This window comes from Balaenoptera acutorostrata, chromosome 7 (assembly GCF_949987535.1).
Source record: "Balaenoptera acutorostrata chromosome 7, mBalAcu1.1, whole genome shotgun sequence".
Taxonomy (NCBI): Eukaryota; Metazoa; Chordata; class Mammalia; order Artiodactyla; family Balaenopteridae; genus Balaenoptera; species Balaenoptera acutorostrata.
The window spans coordinates 11,773,283-11,788,231 of NC_080070.1; the positions used below are offsets into that span (position 1 = coordinate 11,773,283).

At 36.0% G+C, this 14,949-nt stretch overlaps 2 protein-coding genes across 2 annotated transcripts in view; both read right to left on the reverse strand.

The window, feature by feature from the left end:
• The window catches only part of LOC103014113 (olfactory receptor 6B1), an 86,154-nt gene that overhangs the window by 33,323 nt on the left and 37,882 nt on the right, over positions 1-14,949 (reverse strand). The window lies entirely within an intron of this gene.
• On the reverse strand, positions 614-1,549 carry LOC102999185 (olfactory receptor-like protein OLF3). The gene has a single exon (XM_007184879.2). The coding sequence runs from the start codon at positions 1,547-1,549 to the stop codon at positions 614-616; it is 936 nt and encodes a 311-aa protein (XP_007184941.1).

Sequence of the window (14,949 nt, forward strand, 5' to 3'; positions counted from 1 at the left end):
GAGTAACTCTATATAGAGAGAAGGTTGCATAATGTGTAGTGCTATAATTGTGTCCTACAAGCTATTTTTAAAAAATAGTTGAATATCTACTCTATGCCACCACTCTACTAGGTATTTTACATAGATAATTTATAATCTTCAAAATAATCACACACACTGGATATTATTACTTCTTTTTATAGTTGAGGAAACTAGAGGTCAGAGATGTTAAGTACCTTTTTCAAAGCTACATTGCTGGTGATGGGTGGGGTCATGATTCAAAGTGTGGCTCTTCTCACCCTGAAAATTTTTACTGTTTATATTTCATTTTCTGAGGGAATAGGCAGGAAGTATATGAAAGTAAAAGGGGGAATATGAAGTCTAGGAGGAGAGATTATCCAGCAGACTGCAGCTTAATAATTAAAGGCTTTTTTTCTTTTTTTACTCTATGTGTAACAGGGCAGTGATACATAGTCAAAATGTGGATGAATGTGGAAAGTCAGTCTAGAAAAACTTGTTCACCATGATCTACCTTATGAGAAAATCTGAGAAGAAAGGGCATGTCCATCATTTTCTCTTTGTTTAGAATGTCGTTCTATGGGCTGTTGGAGGGAAGGAGAAATTCTTTGAATCTTTACCCTTTGTCACTAAGTTTCCCCAACACTCTTCTAAAGGCGCTCATCACTTCCTTGTTCCTCAGGCTGTAGATTAAGGGATTCAGCATGGGGGTCACCACAGCATAGAAGAGGGCGACCATCTTCTCCTGTTCTGCTGAGGAGCCAGCCATGGGTCTCATGTATGTGAAGATGGCTGTTCCAAAGCACATGGAAACCACAATGAGGTGAGTGGCGCACGTCCCAAACACTTTGTGGCGTCCCTGGGCAGAATGAATATGCAGAACGGCAGCAACTATACGACCATAGGAGAACAGAACAAGAAAACAGGGAAGCATGATCACCAGAAATCCTGAGATGGCCACCATGACCTTGTTGAAGGAGATGTCCACACAGGTCAGCCTCAGCACAGCCAACATCTCACAGGCAAAGTGATTAACAACCTTACGGCACAGAGGCAGCTGAAAGATGATGACTGTCTGCATCAGTGAATTCACGACACCAGCCACCAAGCAGCCGGCAGCCAGCCCCAGGCACAGCCCTCCGTGCATGATGACTGCATAGTGCAGTGGGTGGCACACTGCCACATAGCGGTCATAAGCCATGGCTCCCAGCAGGAAGAACTCTGTGCTGCCCATTGCCAAGGAGATAAACAGCTGGAGCACACAGCTGTAGAATGGGATGGACTTCTGGGCTGACAGGAAGTGAATGAGCATCTGGGGGACAGTGCTGTTGGTATAACAGATGTCCACAAATGACAGGATACTGAGGAAAAAGTACATGGGTGTGTTTAGCCTGCTGTCCAGTCTGATAAGGAGGATGATGAGGAAGTTCCCCAGCACAGTCATCAGGTACATGGCCAGGAAAAGGACAAAGAGGGAGACCTGAGTCTCCCAGCAGCTGGACAGTCCCAGCAGAATGAACTCACTCATCCATGTCTGGTTTTCCCTGCCCATGAGCTTCTGAAGACCAAACCCAAGTTATAAACCAAAAAAACTAGATATGTAAGGTGCCAGAGGACCTTATAAGGTCACTTAGATCAAATAGCCATCTAATATTAAGTGGTGTGGTTTTTCAGATTGTACGTCTCCTTCTGGGAAACAATAGAACCCGCTGATGTGGCTCAGATCCAACGAGAAAACTCTTCTCCTTCCTTAAGCAGGAAAGTTTTCATTAAAATGCTTATTTGAGTTAAAAAGATTAACTGTAAAACGTGATTTTTTTTCTTTAAAGCCAACTCCTAACCATGGAGTTTGTTTACTTCTCTGTTAGACACCGGTTTTTCCCTCCTTACTATCTCAAAATCCATACTGAATGGAACCTAATAGGTACGAACAGGTTTTTTTTTTTAATTTACTTTTTTTACTTCTGGATTCTTTGACTATGAAAATGAGATACTAAATTTCCACCCTTTTAAAATCACAAATTTGGGGTTGTAAGTTAAAAGGTAGCAAATATAAAATAGTTTTTAGTAGCTAAAAATTATCGAAAATTACATTTCAGAGTCAGTGAGATAAAAAATGAAGACCTGGGTGACGAGGCTCATTTTTGAAAAATCTTCACCTGTTTGTCTTTTACCTGGCTGAGAGAATAAGAGGAAAGAATCTGCAATATTGCATTTCTCCTCCCTTGAAAGAGCAGCAGATCATGGGGTTGACAGCAGAGTATGACTGTCAAGAAACAAATCAAAGATGCATTAACTATCTTCCTTAGTAAATGATAAGAGCTCGAATAGTTGCCACACGTGCTAGCCTATTAACTAAAAGATAAGGGAAAACTGGTTGCACATTCCCTCTGATTCTATTTGTATGTATTCTGGATAGTGATTATTGTGATTTGGAGACTATATAATGTGATGGAAAAAATTAATTAGAATTAACTCAGTGAAATGACTGTTGATGATCTTTCCTTTAACCGTCCTTACTTTTATCTTTATCTGAAATATTTGACTATCCCCTGCCCCTTAGAAAACTCTGCCTTTTCTCATCCTTGTGCTATGCTCCCTCTACTGTGACTCACATGACCAGAAGGTAATTCTCTAGTCTGCTCAATACCATCCGCAAACTTTCTAATCCTGCTGATATATTAGTATTTCCGAAAGCTCAAGGGCTCTAGTATTCTCTCTAGAACTCTTAGTAATCTTATTTGTACATTACTTGTCAAATCACAAGTGATTTCCAAAAACCTCACGGACTGAACAAAGCCCACTCTAGATTTCCCACATACCCTGCCCCTCTAATTACTCTGTCCTTTAGGTACAGAAAGTGAAACGCATGCACTGCTGTGACAAGGAGATATTATCTGTTTGCTGTCTGTGATCAGATAGTGCCATTGAATATATGATGAGAATCATACTTTGTGTTGAGGGTATTCATGACAGTAAGGGCAGCTAACTGCAGATAAATATGGTGCCAAAGGTGACTGGATTATCCAGCAGAGAAGGGTCTATTGGCATTTGCATTTGATAATCTTTTATCTAGAAATGAATTAAGCTTGATAAACCATTCCCACTCCAAGAGATAATTTATGTAAATTACAAGAAGAGGCAATAAAAGTACAAAATGTTCTTTAATTCTTTAGAATTTACTCTAGAGCTTCAGATCAGCAAGCCACTTTGTAATATTTCTATCAAAGAAAGAGGAAACCTACCTTTTTATCCCCAATGAAAAGGGAAAAGTTGGAATATAAAATTATCACTGGTGAAGAACTCAGGTACAAAAGAGAGATAAGTGACTTCAAAGGGGAAAATCCGTGCCTGAGACCTGTCAGTGGAACCTGACAATGTACAGATGGTATCTTAATAGATAATATTCCTAGGAAGGTGCATGAGGCAGTCTCTGATTCTGCTATAATACATGAAACAATTCATGTAACATGAGTTCACCAGGAGAGGGCTAAAAGGAAAAAAAAAATACAGTACAGGAGGTAGCTGATGATTATTGAAGGTATTCTCAGGTACCAAATAAGGAGACTTGACTGAAAAATCTGATGATAATATCTTGTGGTTTTGAGTTTTCACTTCTTAAAAACTAATAATAGTTAAGGGCTCGACAAAGAAAATGTAGTGGTCTTGGATCAGTAATTCCACTTAAAGGCTCAGCAAGGTATTGTTTACAAATAGAAACACTCATGGTTCACATGACACGTTTCTGTATCATCTTCATGTTTTTTAAAGTGCCTCTCCCTGGGAGTGAATGAACGACCTGCTTGGCCAATGAACTTGCATTTCCCAGTTCAACTGTCACTACCTACAGCTGCTCCTCAGTATCCCTGGGATTGGTTTCAGGACTCCAGTGGATACCAAAATCCACAGATGCTCAAGTCCCTTATATAAAATGGCCTAGTATTTGCATATAACCTACACACATCCTCCTGTACACTTTAAATCATCTCTAGATTACTCATAATACCTAATACAAAGTAAATGATAAGTAAATAGTTTCTAGCATGAAGCAAATTCAAGTTTTGCTTTTGCAAACTTTCTGGAAAATTTTTTCATATTTTCAATCCATGGTCGGTGAATCCACGGATGTAGAACCTGTGGATTTGGAGGTCCAACTGTAGCTTCTTCATCTGTCTAAAGGAGGCATAAATTCAAGTCTGTCCCAATTCGTTGGAGTGGGGGAAGTAGGGAGGATAATAGAAAAAGGATATGACATCAGTAGGAAAAAGAATAATTTTTTAACCAAAAGTAAAATGTTTAAAACACTTTTGAAAATATGGTGTGTAAATAAAAGTTAAAAACAGATTTTCAAAAATAAGGCGGAGGTGTTGTAAGTGACAATAATAGTAAGATAAACAGCATTCCTGAACCACCTCTCCTTCCAAGAACTGTGATTCAAGCTTCCTAAAGTTCTACATCAGAAGTGTTCTCAAAAAAAGCTGCCTGGAAAGCTTGAGATTTCCCAACAATGTTAACCGGCTAAGTTGCTATCGCCACCCCATTCCCACTTCCTAATGCATACCTACACTACTTGGAGCAACAGAAACTTTAGAGCCAGTCATCTAGACTAAGTTACCTTCTGACCATCACTGTTTAAGAATAAGCTGGTTAACACAAACCTGTTCTCAGGTCCAGATTTCCAGCAGTGGACAAGTGCTGGGGGGGAGTGCAATGTGACACAGGGAACACGATCTGTAGTAAATAAGTTCAATGTTTCCTATGAATGCAGTAAAAGCCCTAGGCTAGGTGCTTCATTTCTCAGAGGTATTCAAGAGAAATTTCTCCCCAGTTTGGCTACCCAAACGTATTTTCTTAAAACCAACTGCAAAAATGGGACCTTAATCTCTGTAGTAACCAAATAACCCAATTTTCACATGAGCCAGAAAGAAGCTCTGTGTTAAGGAAATCCTTGCTTCTTGACTCATAATCCTAAGAACCCAATGGAGAGCCTCTGAGCATGACTGCCTTACCTCCAGGAAAAGAGGTCAGCATTGCCCCAGGAAGAGCAGGGCTGGGCAAGAAGTGGGATTTTATTTTCCCTCAGAGATAAAATCTCTACAGGCCAATTATGCTGTGCTTGTTAGGTTTCTATTGTTTTTTCTCCTTCTCTGTATGGTGACTCTCTCACCTTAAACTCTCATCTGCTTTTAAAAGAATTTACAAGTGAGAATTCAGTTTTTCCTGAGCCAGAAACATGAGAAAAGAGAATCTGAATCCCCAGTTCCCCTGGAGACATTCTCCTGTCTTTGTTGAAATTTCACTTTGAGGTAGTTAAAACTTGCCCATGACTTTCTGTCCATGTACTCACGATTGAGACTATCTGAGCCAAAGTGCCCAATTATTTATGGACCGTCAAGGGGATCTTTGGGCAATATCTCCTGTAACAAAGTTCTGAAATTGTACATAAGCTATGATTATATATTATCTACACAACTTATGTAACTATTTCATGGGACATATCTCCATTTTGTCTCTATTAGAAGGTTCCTTTTAACTGTGCATTGTCATTATGTATTTTTATATCTAGATGTTTGCCCTCATTTTCTAAAAATACTACAAAAATTTACTACCCACTTAAAGGCATCTCAAATCTGATATCCATCCCATTGATAGACATTTAGGTTGTTTCTAATTTGTGGCTATTAAAAACAACACTGCTATGAACATTCACATAAACACACTCACAAACACACACACACTCACTCATCTTTTGTCCCAGACATGTACTGTACTCATTTCTGTTGCCTAGTAGTGGAATTGCTATATCACAGATTATGTGTGTGTCCAACTTTAGCTAATATCATCAGTTCTGTCAAAACAAATGTTTCAATTATATTCCCACCAACTCTGTATGAGTATTCCTTTGCTCTAACCATTCTTTGCCCTTGGATTGTAAGTCTTTTTCATTTTAGCCATTCTGATGTGTACATAGTAGTATCTCACTGTGATTATATTTTACATTTCTATGACGACTAATGAGGCTCTACATATTTTTAAGTATTTATTGACTATTTGGATATTCCATTTTCTGAGGTGTATGTTCAATTTCTTGCCCATTTTCCTATTGGGTTATTTCTCTTTTTCTTATTGAGTTTAGTTCTTTATATATTTTGAATATGAGTCACTTGTCATTTATATGTATCACAAATATTTTCTCCTACCTATTCATTCTCTTAATGGTGTCTCTGATGAGGAGATGTTCTTAATTTTAATGTAGTTCTATTCATCAATTGTTCTTCATACAGTTACTGCATTTTGAGTCTTGAGTGAGAAATCTTTGTCTCTCCCAAATCATGAAGTTATTCTTCAATGCCATCTTCTGGGAGTTTTAATGTTTTACTTTTCACATCTAGATCAACAATATATCTGGAAATTTTTTCTGTGCATGATATGACATAGGAACCTAGATTCATTTATTTCTATGTGAATACCCACTTTTATTGAGAGACAATTCTTTCCTCACTATTCTCCTGTGTTGCCACAAATCAAATTTTAGTTTATATGTGTAGGTTTTTCCCTAGACTATTTTTTTATGATCCATTGGTCTACTTATCTATTATTATACCAGTACTGCATTGTCTTAATTACTGTAGCTTTATAATAAACCTTGTTTATAGTAGTATAAATCCTCCAACTTGATTCTACATTTTCAAATTGTTTTGGCTCTTCATGGCTATTTGAATTTTCAATCTGACTCTAGAATTAGCTTAAAGATTTCCAGGAAAAAAAAAAAAAACTTTGTGAAATTTTAATTGGGATTTTTACCTAAAAATCAATTTGGGGAGAAGTGACATTTCTATGCTAGTCAGTATTCCAATCCATAAAAAAAATATTCTCCCATTTATTTAATATCTTTCCTTTTTTCTATGTATATTTTTTCTGTGTGTTGTATATGTCTTATTAGATTTGTTCCCAGGTATGATGGTTTGAAATGCTGTTTTAAATAGTAACTTTTAAATTATATAAAAATGTAACTGGCTTTTATATATTAAATATGTATATATGAAATTACTTTTGTGGATGAGTGGTGTTATTTCTTCCTTATATATTTGGTAGAATTCACTGGTGAAGCCACTTGGCCTGAAATGCTCTTTGTTAAAAAATTCTTAAATATGCATTCAAATTTCTTAGTATATAGGACTATTCTACTTCTTAATGTGTCCATTTTGGTCAGGTTTATCTTTCCTGGGAATTTATCTCTTTCATCTAACTTTTCAAATTTATTAGCCCAAATTTGTTAATATCTTCTTATATATTTTAATGTATATAGAATCTGTGGTAGTGTCTCTTTTCTTTCCTAATATTGTCTATTTCTTCCATTTCTCTTTGTCTTCTTTTATTAGTCTTGGAAATGGATAATGGTTTACTATACACTATTTTTAATATCACTTGATGCAAGGAGAACAAAGATGGGGTAGTCCCACCCCTTAGAAAATACCATTTAATAGGTAATAGGGAGAAGACAAATATTTCCTCTTTCAAGCAGTTAAATCTGGAAACTATAAAAGAAATCAAACATCATAAAAAATTTCCTAAGATATAGGTGAAGAGAACAGAAGTATCCACCACCCAAAAACATAAAACTCAGTGTCTGTAATCCAGTAAAAAAATTTTCCAAGCATACAAAGAGGCAGAAGAGTTTCCAGGCCACAGCACAAGGAGAGGGAATGCAAACAAGCCATGATGAGGAGAAAAATCAACCAATAAAAATTATGCAGTAACAACAGAGGTGATAAAGTTATAATACAAGTACATTAAGATAGCCATTATAAATACACTTCACATTTCAAGAAGACAGAGAAAACACTAAGCATGATGAGGAAAGAAACCAAAGATATAAAAATACCCAATTCAAACTATAAGGTGATGAAAAATATGATATCTAAAATGAAAAATACACTGGATAAAATCAATAGCAGATTAGACACTGCAGAAGAAGAGAACTGAGAACTTGCAAACATAGCAATAGAAACTATCCAAAATGAAGCAGAGAAGAAAAGACTGAAAAAAATTGAACAGTGCTACAATAAGCTGTGAGAAATATCAAACATGAAATCAGAGTCCCAGAAGTAAAAAAGAGTACTGGGGTATAGGGGAAGACATAACCAATATTTTAAAAATATTAACCTCATATTTCCAAATATAATGAAAAGAAAGAACCTACACATTCAAGTAGCTCAGCAAACCTCAAGCATTTTTTTAAAATGAAGAAAAACATTACAAAGTGCTACATTATCAAAGTGCTGAAAAGCAATAATAAGAACAAAATTATGAAAGCAGTTGTATAAAAAAATGCATTACATACAGAGAAAAAAAATAATATTAACAGAAAAACTGAAAGAAAAAACATGCCATCCTAGAATTCTATGCCCAGAGAAAATGTCTTTTAAAAATAAAAGAAATAAAGATACATTCAGTTATTGATAAAAAGTATTCATAGTCAGCAGACAAAATATTACAAGCAAAGTTAAGGACATACACCTAAAGAAAAAATACAGATGAGCATAGAAATCAATGGAATAGAAAAGAGAAAAATAGAAAAAAAAAATCAAGATGATTCTTTGAAAGCATCAATAAAATTGATGAACTTCTATCTAGACTGATCAAGAAAGAAGAAACAAGACACAAATTATCAATATAAAAAATGAAAGGGGTGACATCACTACTGATCCTACAGACATCAAAAGAATAAAAACAAAACCTTATGTATATAGTCTATGTTAATACATTTGACTACTTACACGAAATGGAAAAATTTTAAATTTCTTTTACAAGTTTTGTGCTGCCAAAACTCATAAAAGAAGAAACAGATAACGTGAATAGTCTTATATCTAAACAACAGACCAAATGGCTTTACTGGTGAATTAAACCAAACATTTTAGGAAGAAGTATTACAAAATCTACTAAACTCTTCTAGAAAACTTTAGCAGAAGTAACTTTGCTCCTTTAATTAATTCTTTAAATATTACCCTGATATCTAAACCAAACAAAAACATTGCAAATAAAAAAAAGAAAACCACAGATCAAAATCACTCATCATCATAGACACAAAAATACTTTAAAAATATTAGTAAATTGTATCCAGCTTATAATAAATATGTTATTTCCAAGTTGAGTTTATCCCACGAATGCAAAATTAGTAAAACTTTCAATTGGTCAATACTCTTCAAAAGTGTCAAGGCATGAAAGACAAGGAAAGACAAGCTGTTACAGAGTGAAGGAGATTAAAGAGAAATAATAAGCAAATTTAATGTGGGATCCTGGATTGTGTTCTAAATTTAAAAAAAAATAATAATTAGTGAGAAAACTGATAAAATTAGACCAAGCACTATAATTTAGCTAAAAAATGAAATAATATTAATTACACCAGTGTTAAATTCCTGGTTTTTTTATTTGTACTATGGTGATGTAAGATGTTAACTTTACGGTAAACTTTCTGTACTATATTTTCAAACTTTCCTTAAGTCTAAAACTAGTTCAAAATAAAATCATTTTTAAAAAAATTAAAAAATGTGATTTACCAAATCAAGAGTCTACAGAGATTACCTATATATGATAATATATGATATCTATTGAGATATATATATGATATATATGATATCTATATGAGATATGATATATCTCAATAGACATGAGAAAAATTGTTTGACAAAATTCAATATCCATTAATTATAAAAACTAAGGAATCTAGGGATAGAAGAGAAAGTCCTCGGTCTGAAAAAGGACATTAACAAAGTTCTAATAGTTAACATCATTCTTAATGGTGAATGACTGAATGATTCCCCTCTAAGATCCAGAAAAATGAAGCAGATTTACTCTCAACACCCCTATTCAACATTGTATTAGAGGTTCTAGTCACTGCAATAAAGAAAGCAAAAGAAATAAAAGGAGAATCTACCAATAACAAAAAAAGGAAATCTAATAAAGGGTTTTAACAAAGGACAAAGGATGCACATCAGTATGAAATAATAAATTTTATTTCTATATTCTAGCAATGAATAAAGTGGAAACTGAAATTATAATAGAGTATCATGTAATGTAGCATAAAAATCATGGAATACTAGAGAAAGAGCTAATGAAACATGTGTAAGATTTTTATCATGGAAACTACAAACAAACTGATCAGAGACATTAAAGAAGACCTAAATAAATGGAAAGAAATACCATGTTCACGAATTGTAGGATTCAATATTGCTGAGTTGACAGTTCTCCCCTACTATTTGACTTATAAATTGGATGCAATCCTAATCAAATTTCCATCAGGCTTTTTTGAAACATTTGACAAGCTGATTCTAAAATGTATGTGGAAAACAAGGAACCTAGAATACAGACTAAGTAATTTTGAGAATGTAGAACAAATTTGCAGTGACACTCTCTGATTTAAAGACTTACTATTAAGCTACAGTACTCAATACAATCTAACATTGCTTTATCCGTAGAGGCATGGATCAATGGAACAGACAAAAGAAGTTTCCCCTTCTAGCCAAGATACAGAAACAGGGCTTGAACTTCCCCTCCCATCAGAAACAACTATAGATCAGGACAAAATATATTAAACTACAATTTTCATGGTATTGGACATCAGGCAATGAAGGACAATGATCCATGAGATATGGTGAAAAAATACCACGTTAACACTAATCAAAAGAAAGCTAGAGTTTCTATAGTAATATCACTCAAAGTAGATTTCAGAGCAAAGAACACTACCAGGGATAAAGAAAAGCATTTCATAATAGTAAAAGATGCAATTCATCAAGAATACAGAGCAACTGTAAATATTGAGGCACTTAATAACAGAGCCTCAAAACACATGAAGCAAAAACTGATAGAAATGCAAGGAGAAATAGGCAAATTCACAATTATGGTTAGAGATTTCAATACTTCTCAATAATTGATAGAATAAGTAGAAAGAAGCGAATAATAAGGAAATGGTAAGGAAATAGAAAACTTCAACAGCACTATCAACCGTGGACTAATTAACATTTATAGAATACTCCAATCAACAATTACAGAAAACACGTTTTTTTCAAGTATGTATGGAACATTTACAAAGATTGAACATATGACTGGTGATAAAATAAGCTTCCATTAATCAAAACAATTCAAGTAAAAAATATGTTAATGCCTCATAACCCTAACAGAGGGCTTGACTGAGGAAGGGCCACACCACCCAGGGTAAGCCGACCTGGACCCATCTCTGAGCTTTTTCTGCTGGAGCTAGCAGACAAGTCAGGATTCTGTCTCTCACATCATGTTGTATATCTGGGGCCTCCAAGGGTCACTTTTTCCACCTCACAGAGGAAATCGATGAATGATAGAAAAGAACAAGTTCCACAGAGAGAAGCAAAGCCAAGAGGCAGGAAATAAGAAAAAATTTAAAAAGACAAACTTCAAAAAACTTTTTAGACTCTAGATTCAGTTATTCATGATACCATTCATGATATTCATTACTATATTCCACAGTTAAGGTATTTATTTAATTTTTAGTTTTGCTTATCCATTTTGCTTTGGGTCTTACCACTTGAAACCCTAACAGTCCTAACTATAATGGTAACACTACGGGTCTGTGGGTTTTTCACATCTTCAACTGAACGCTGATCCACACACAGCAGACTTAAAGTGCCAAAACTCCCTGTGGTATCCCAAAAGGGGTGTCCTTGTCGAGATTTAGGATGCCTTTGGATTCAGACAAGCCAAGGCTGAACTGAATCTAGGCTGTATGTGTTGATTACTAGCTGTCTGAGCTTGCGTCTGAGTTACATATACTTGAAACTCATATTTTACCCACAATGTGGATAATAATATCCGTATTTTAAGGAAAGCCATTAATATAAGCTTATAGAATTTAGGAGACCTTTAAAGTTTAAAATTCATAAGTGTAGCACAGAGCTAGCTAATATTACTCTGCTCTTTCAGATTTTTATGAATCTGACTTAAATCCTATATTTATATAACTGATGGGAATTCTAATACCCCCTCTAAAAGTTTCTAGACTTCTTGGCTCCCAAAAAGTGAATAAGCATCTGTGAAACAGAACTTTGTAACAGAACCCCGCAAAGCACAGTCATTAAATAAAAAATATATAGAATAGGTGATCAAGTGTCCGGACTGCTCATAGGGGCTTGATGAGGAAGTATCACAGCACTGCCACCAGGTACTTGGCCAGAAGTTGAACAGGGTCTCCAGTGACTCAGGTCCCACAGCAGGGTGAATTCACTCAACTTTCAGTTGTCCATACCTTTGTGGCTGTAAAGGCCAAAAATAGGGGTAGAAACCAACTGGGCAGGATTTGCTTAGATAGAGTAGGTCAAGGTAGTCAAGGCCCAGGGTTATAGACTAAGATAGGTAAAAAACAGATGAAGCAGACATCAAGCCTATAATGAATTAACTCTGGGACTGTATGTCTTCTGACCTCTGTGCTTATGATTCACTTGTGAATACTGGTGCCCAAACAAGGACTAGTTCTCTACAGACAGCGCAGTTTGTCTCAGCCTTTTATGCATCATCATCCCTCAAAGAAAACTTTTTAGACATCTTTTTCTTAATCACCCACCCCGTGGAAATTTAATACCTTAGATATTCTGTATATCTGTTTATATGGTCCCTTTGAAGGACCATAAGCCATTGCAATATCTAAGATATTTTTGCCCCCCCCATAAAGACCAATTTTCACCGCTTTGGGGATGATACCTCTGACAATGAGAATGCATGAGACAGAATTTGTTCTTTGTTGCCAAAAATTAGAGGTCTGTTTTCTAGACACTTTCCTGGCATCTACTCTTCTGTCAGATCCCTTAGATTGTTTGGGATGGACTAGTGAGTTGGTCTAAAATGTTTGCCAGAGGGTCAGGGAGGACAGGAGGTGGGAGAAAATTGGTAGAATACTCTATGAGAAAAAAACAAAGATAATAGCAAACAGTTACCAAGTGCTTTTTGTGTGTCAGCCATTTTACTAACTGCTTTACATATAACATTTCACTCAATCCTCTCAAATTTCTCATGAGGAGCTTATTATTCTTTGTAAGTTACGAAAAAGAGAGCTGATTCTTAGAGAGGTTTTATAACTTGCCCAGGATCACACTTCTTGTTTTGTTATCCTGCTATACTTTGATGAGGAAGATGTAGAAGGCTCAAAGAAGTCAGGAAATAGTATGCATACAGTGATGAGATATTTTCCATGAGATGGGAAAAAAAAATCTCATGATACTGAGGATCAGATTTCACTGGAGTAGCCTAGCCCAAATTTGGAACTAGAAGGACAACCAAACCACATCAGTCTGACTTGGTTGTGTATATTTTATAGGACCTATATTTTATACAATAGGCTTAGGTCTCAAGATCCTGAATTTTAGTGGGATGAATAGGGGAGAACCTGATGGTCCCAGACATCATGATAAGGGACAGTACAGAGTGAAGCTTCAGCTTGTATGTAAGGGAATGTGACCCCAAAAGACCTGTCACTGTGGTTAAATGCTGCTAGGGCTAAGAAGTAATACAAATCATCCAATTAGTATTCAGCAGATATCTAAGAATTATGCTCAGTGTGTGATTCATGTCCTCCATTCACCCATTAGTATGGAGTCCTTAGATCTTGGGTAAATGGACCTAAATGACTATGAGAAATGAGATGCTTTCTGAAATGCAAACTGAAGTCAGAAACACTTCATTTTCTCTTAGAAGCCTTCACCATTATAACAGTCTACATGCAGAAAAGAATCTCTTCTTCCTTTGAATATCAGGACTCTTTATGAATCCCTTCTTCCTTTGAGTATCAGGGCTCTTTATGTGCATACCTCGTGTTATAATTTTGCACTTTTGTTCTATTTCCCCTATAATGGTGTAGCAAACTATTGCCCAACGGCCAAATTTGGCCCGCCATTTGTTTCTGCATGGCCCACAAGAAAAGAATTTTTTTATATTTTTTAATTGTTGAAAAAATAAAAAGAATATGATGTAAAAATTATATAAAATTCAAATTTAAAATTTCAGTGTCCATATATTTAGGTTTATTGCTACCAGCCACATTCATTCTTTTTTTATGTATTATCTATGGCTATTTTAGTGCTGTCATGGCAGAGCTGAATAGCTGTGATGTAGAATGTATGGCCCACAGAGTCTAAAATATTTTCTATTTGTCCTAATACAGAAACAGTTTCTCAACCCCTGCCCTACAAGACTGTAAATTTCTTGAGGTAGCGGCCATATCTGAACACAACTTTGATACCCCACAATGCCAAAAGCACTGTCTACAACAAAGTCAATGCCTACAAAATGATCATCTGTAACTTTGTTTTAGAGAAGGTTGAGAATAAAGATAAAGTTGGTCAAATTAGAGGAAAAATATGACCTTTGTGACCTTGTAATTGAAGATACTGAGATGAAATTCAGAGATACTTTAGGCTCAGTGATGTCCACAGGTAAAAGGGGCACATTTGTCTATACCCATGTGGACTATTAACCTTCACCATTCTCGGACTTCCCTGGTGGCGGAGTGGTTAAGAATCTGCCTGCTAATGCAGGGGACATGGGTTTAAGCCCTGGTCAGGGAAGCTCTCATACGCTGCGGAGCAACTAAGCCCATGCGCCACAACTACTGAGCCTGTGCTCTAGAGCCCACAAGCCACACCTACTGAGCCCACGTGCCACAACTACTGAAGCCCCCATGCCCTAGAGCCCATGCGCCACAACTACTGAGCCCGTGTGCTTCAACTACTGAAGCCCATGTGCCTAGAGCCCATGTTCCGCAAAAAGAGAAGCCACTACAATGAGAAGCCCGCGCACCACAACAAAGAGTAGCCCCCGCTCACCGCAACTAGAGAAAGCCCGCGTGCAGCAAAGAAGACCCAACACAGCCAAAAAAAAAAAAAACCTGCACCATTCTCAAATCTCACTCCTGTATCTCTTCCTCCTTCC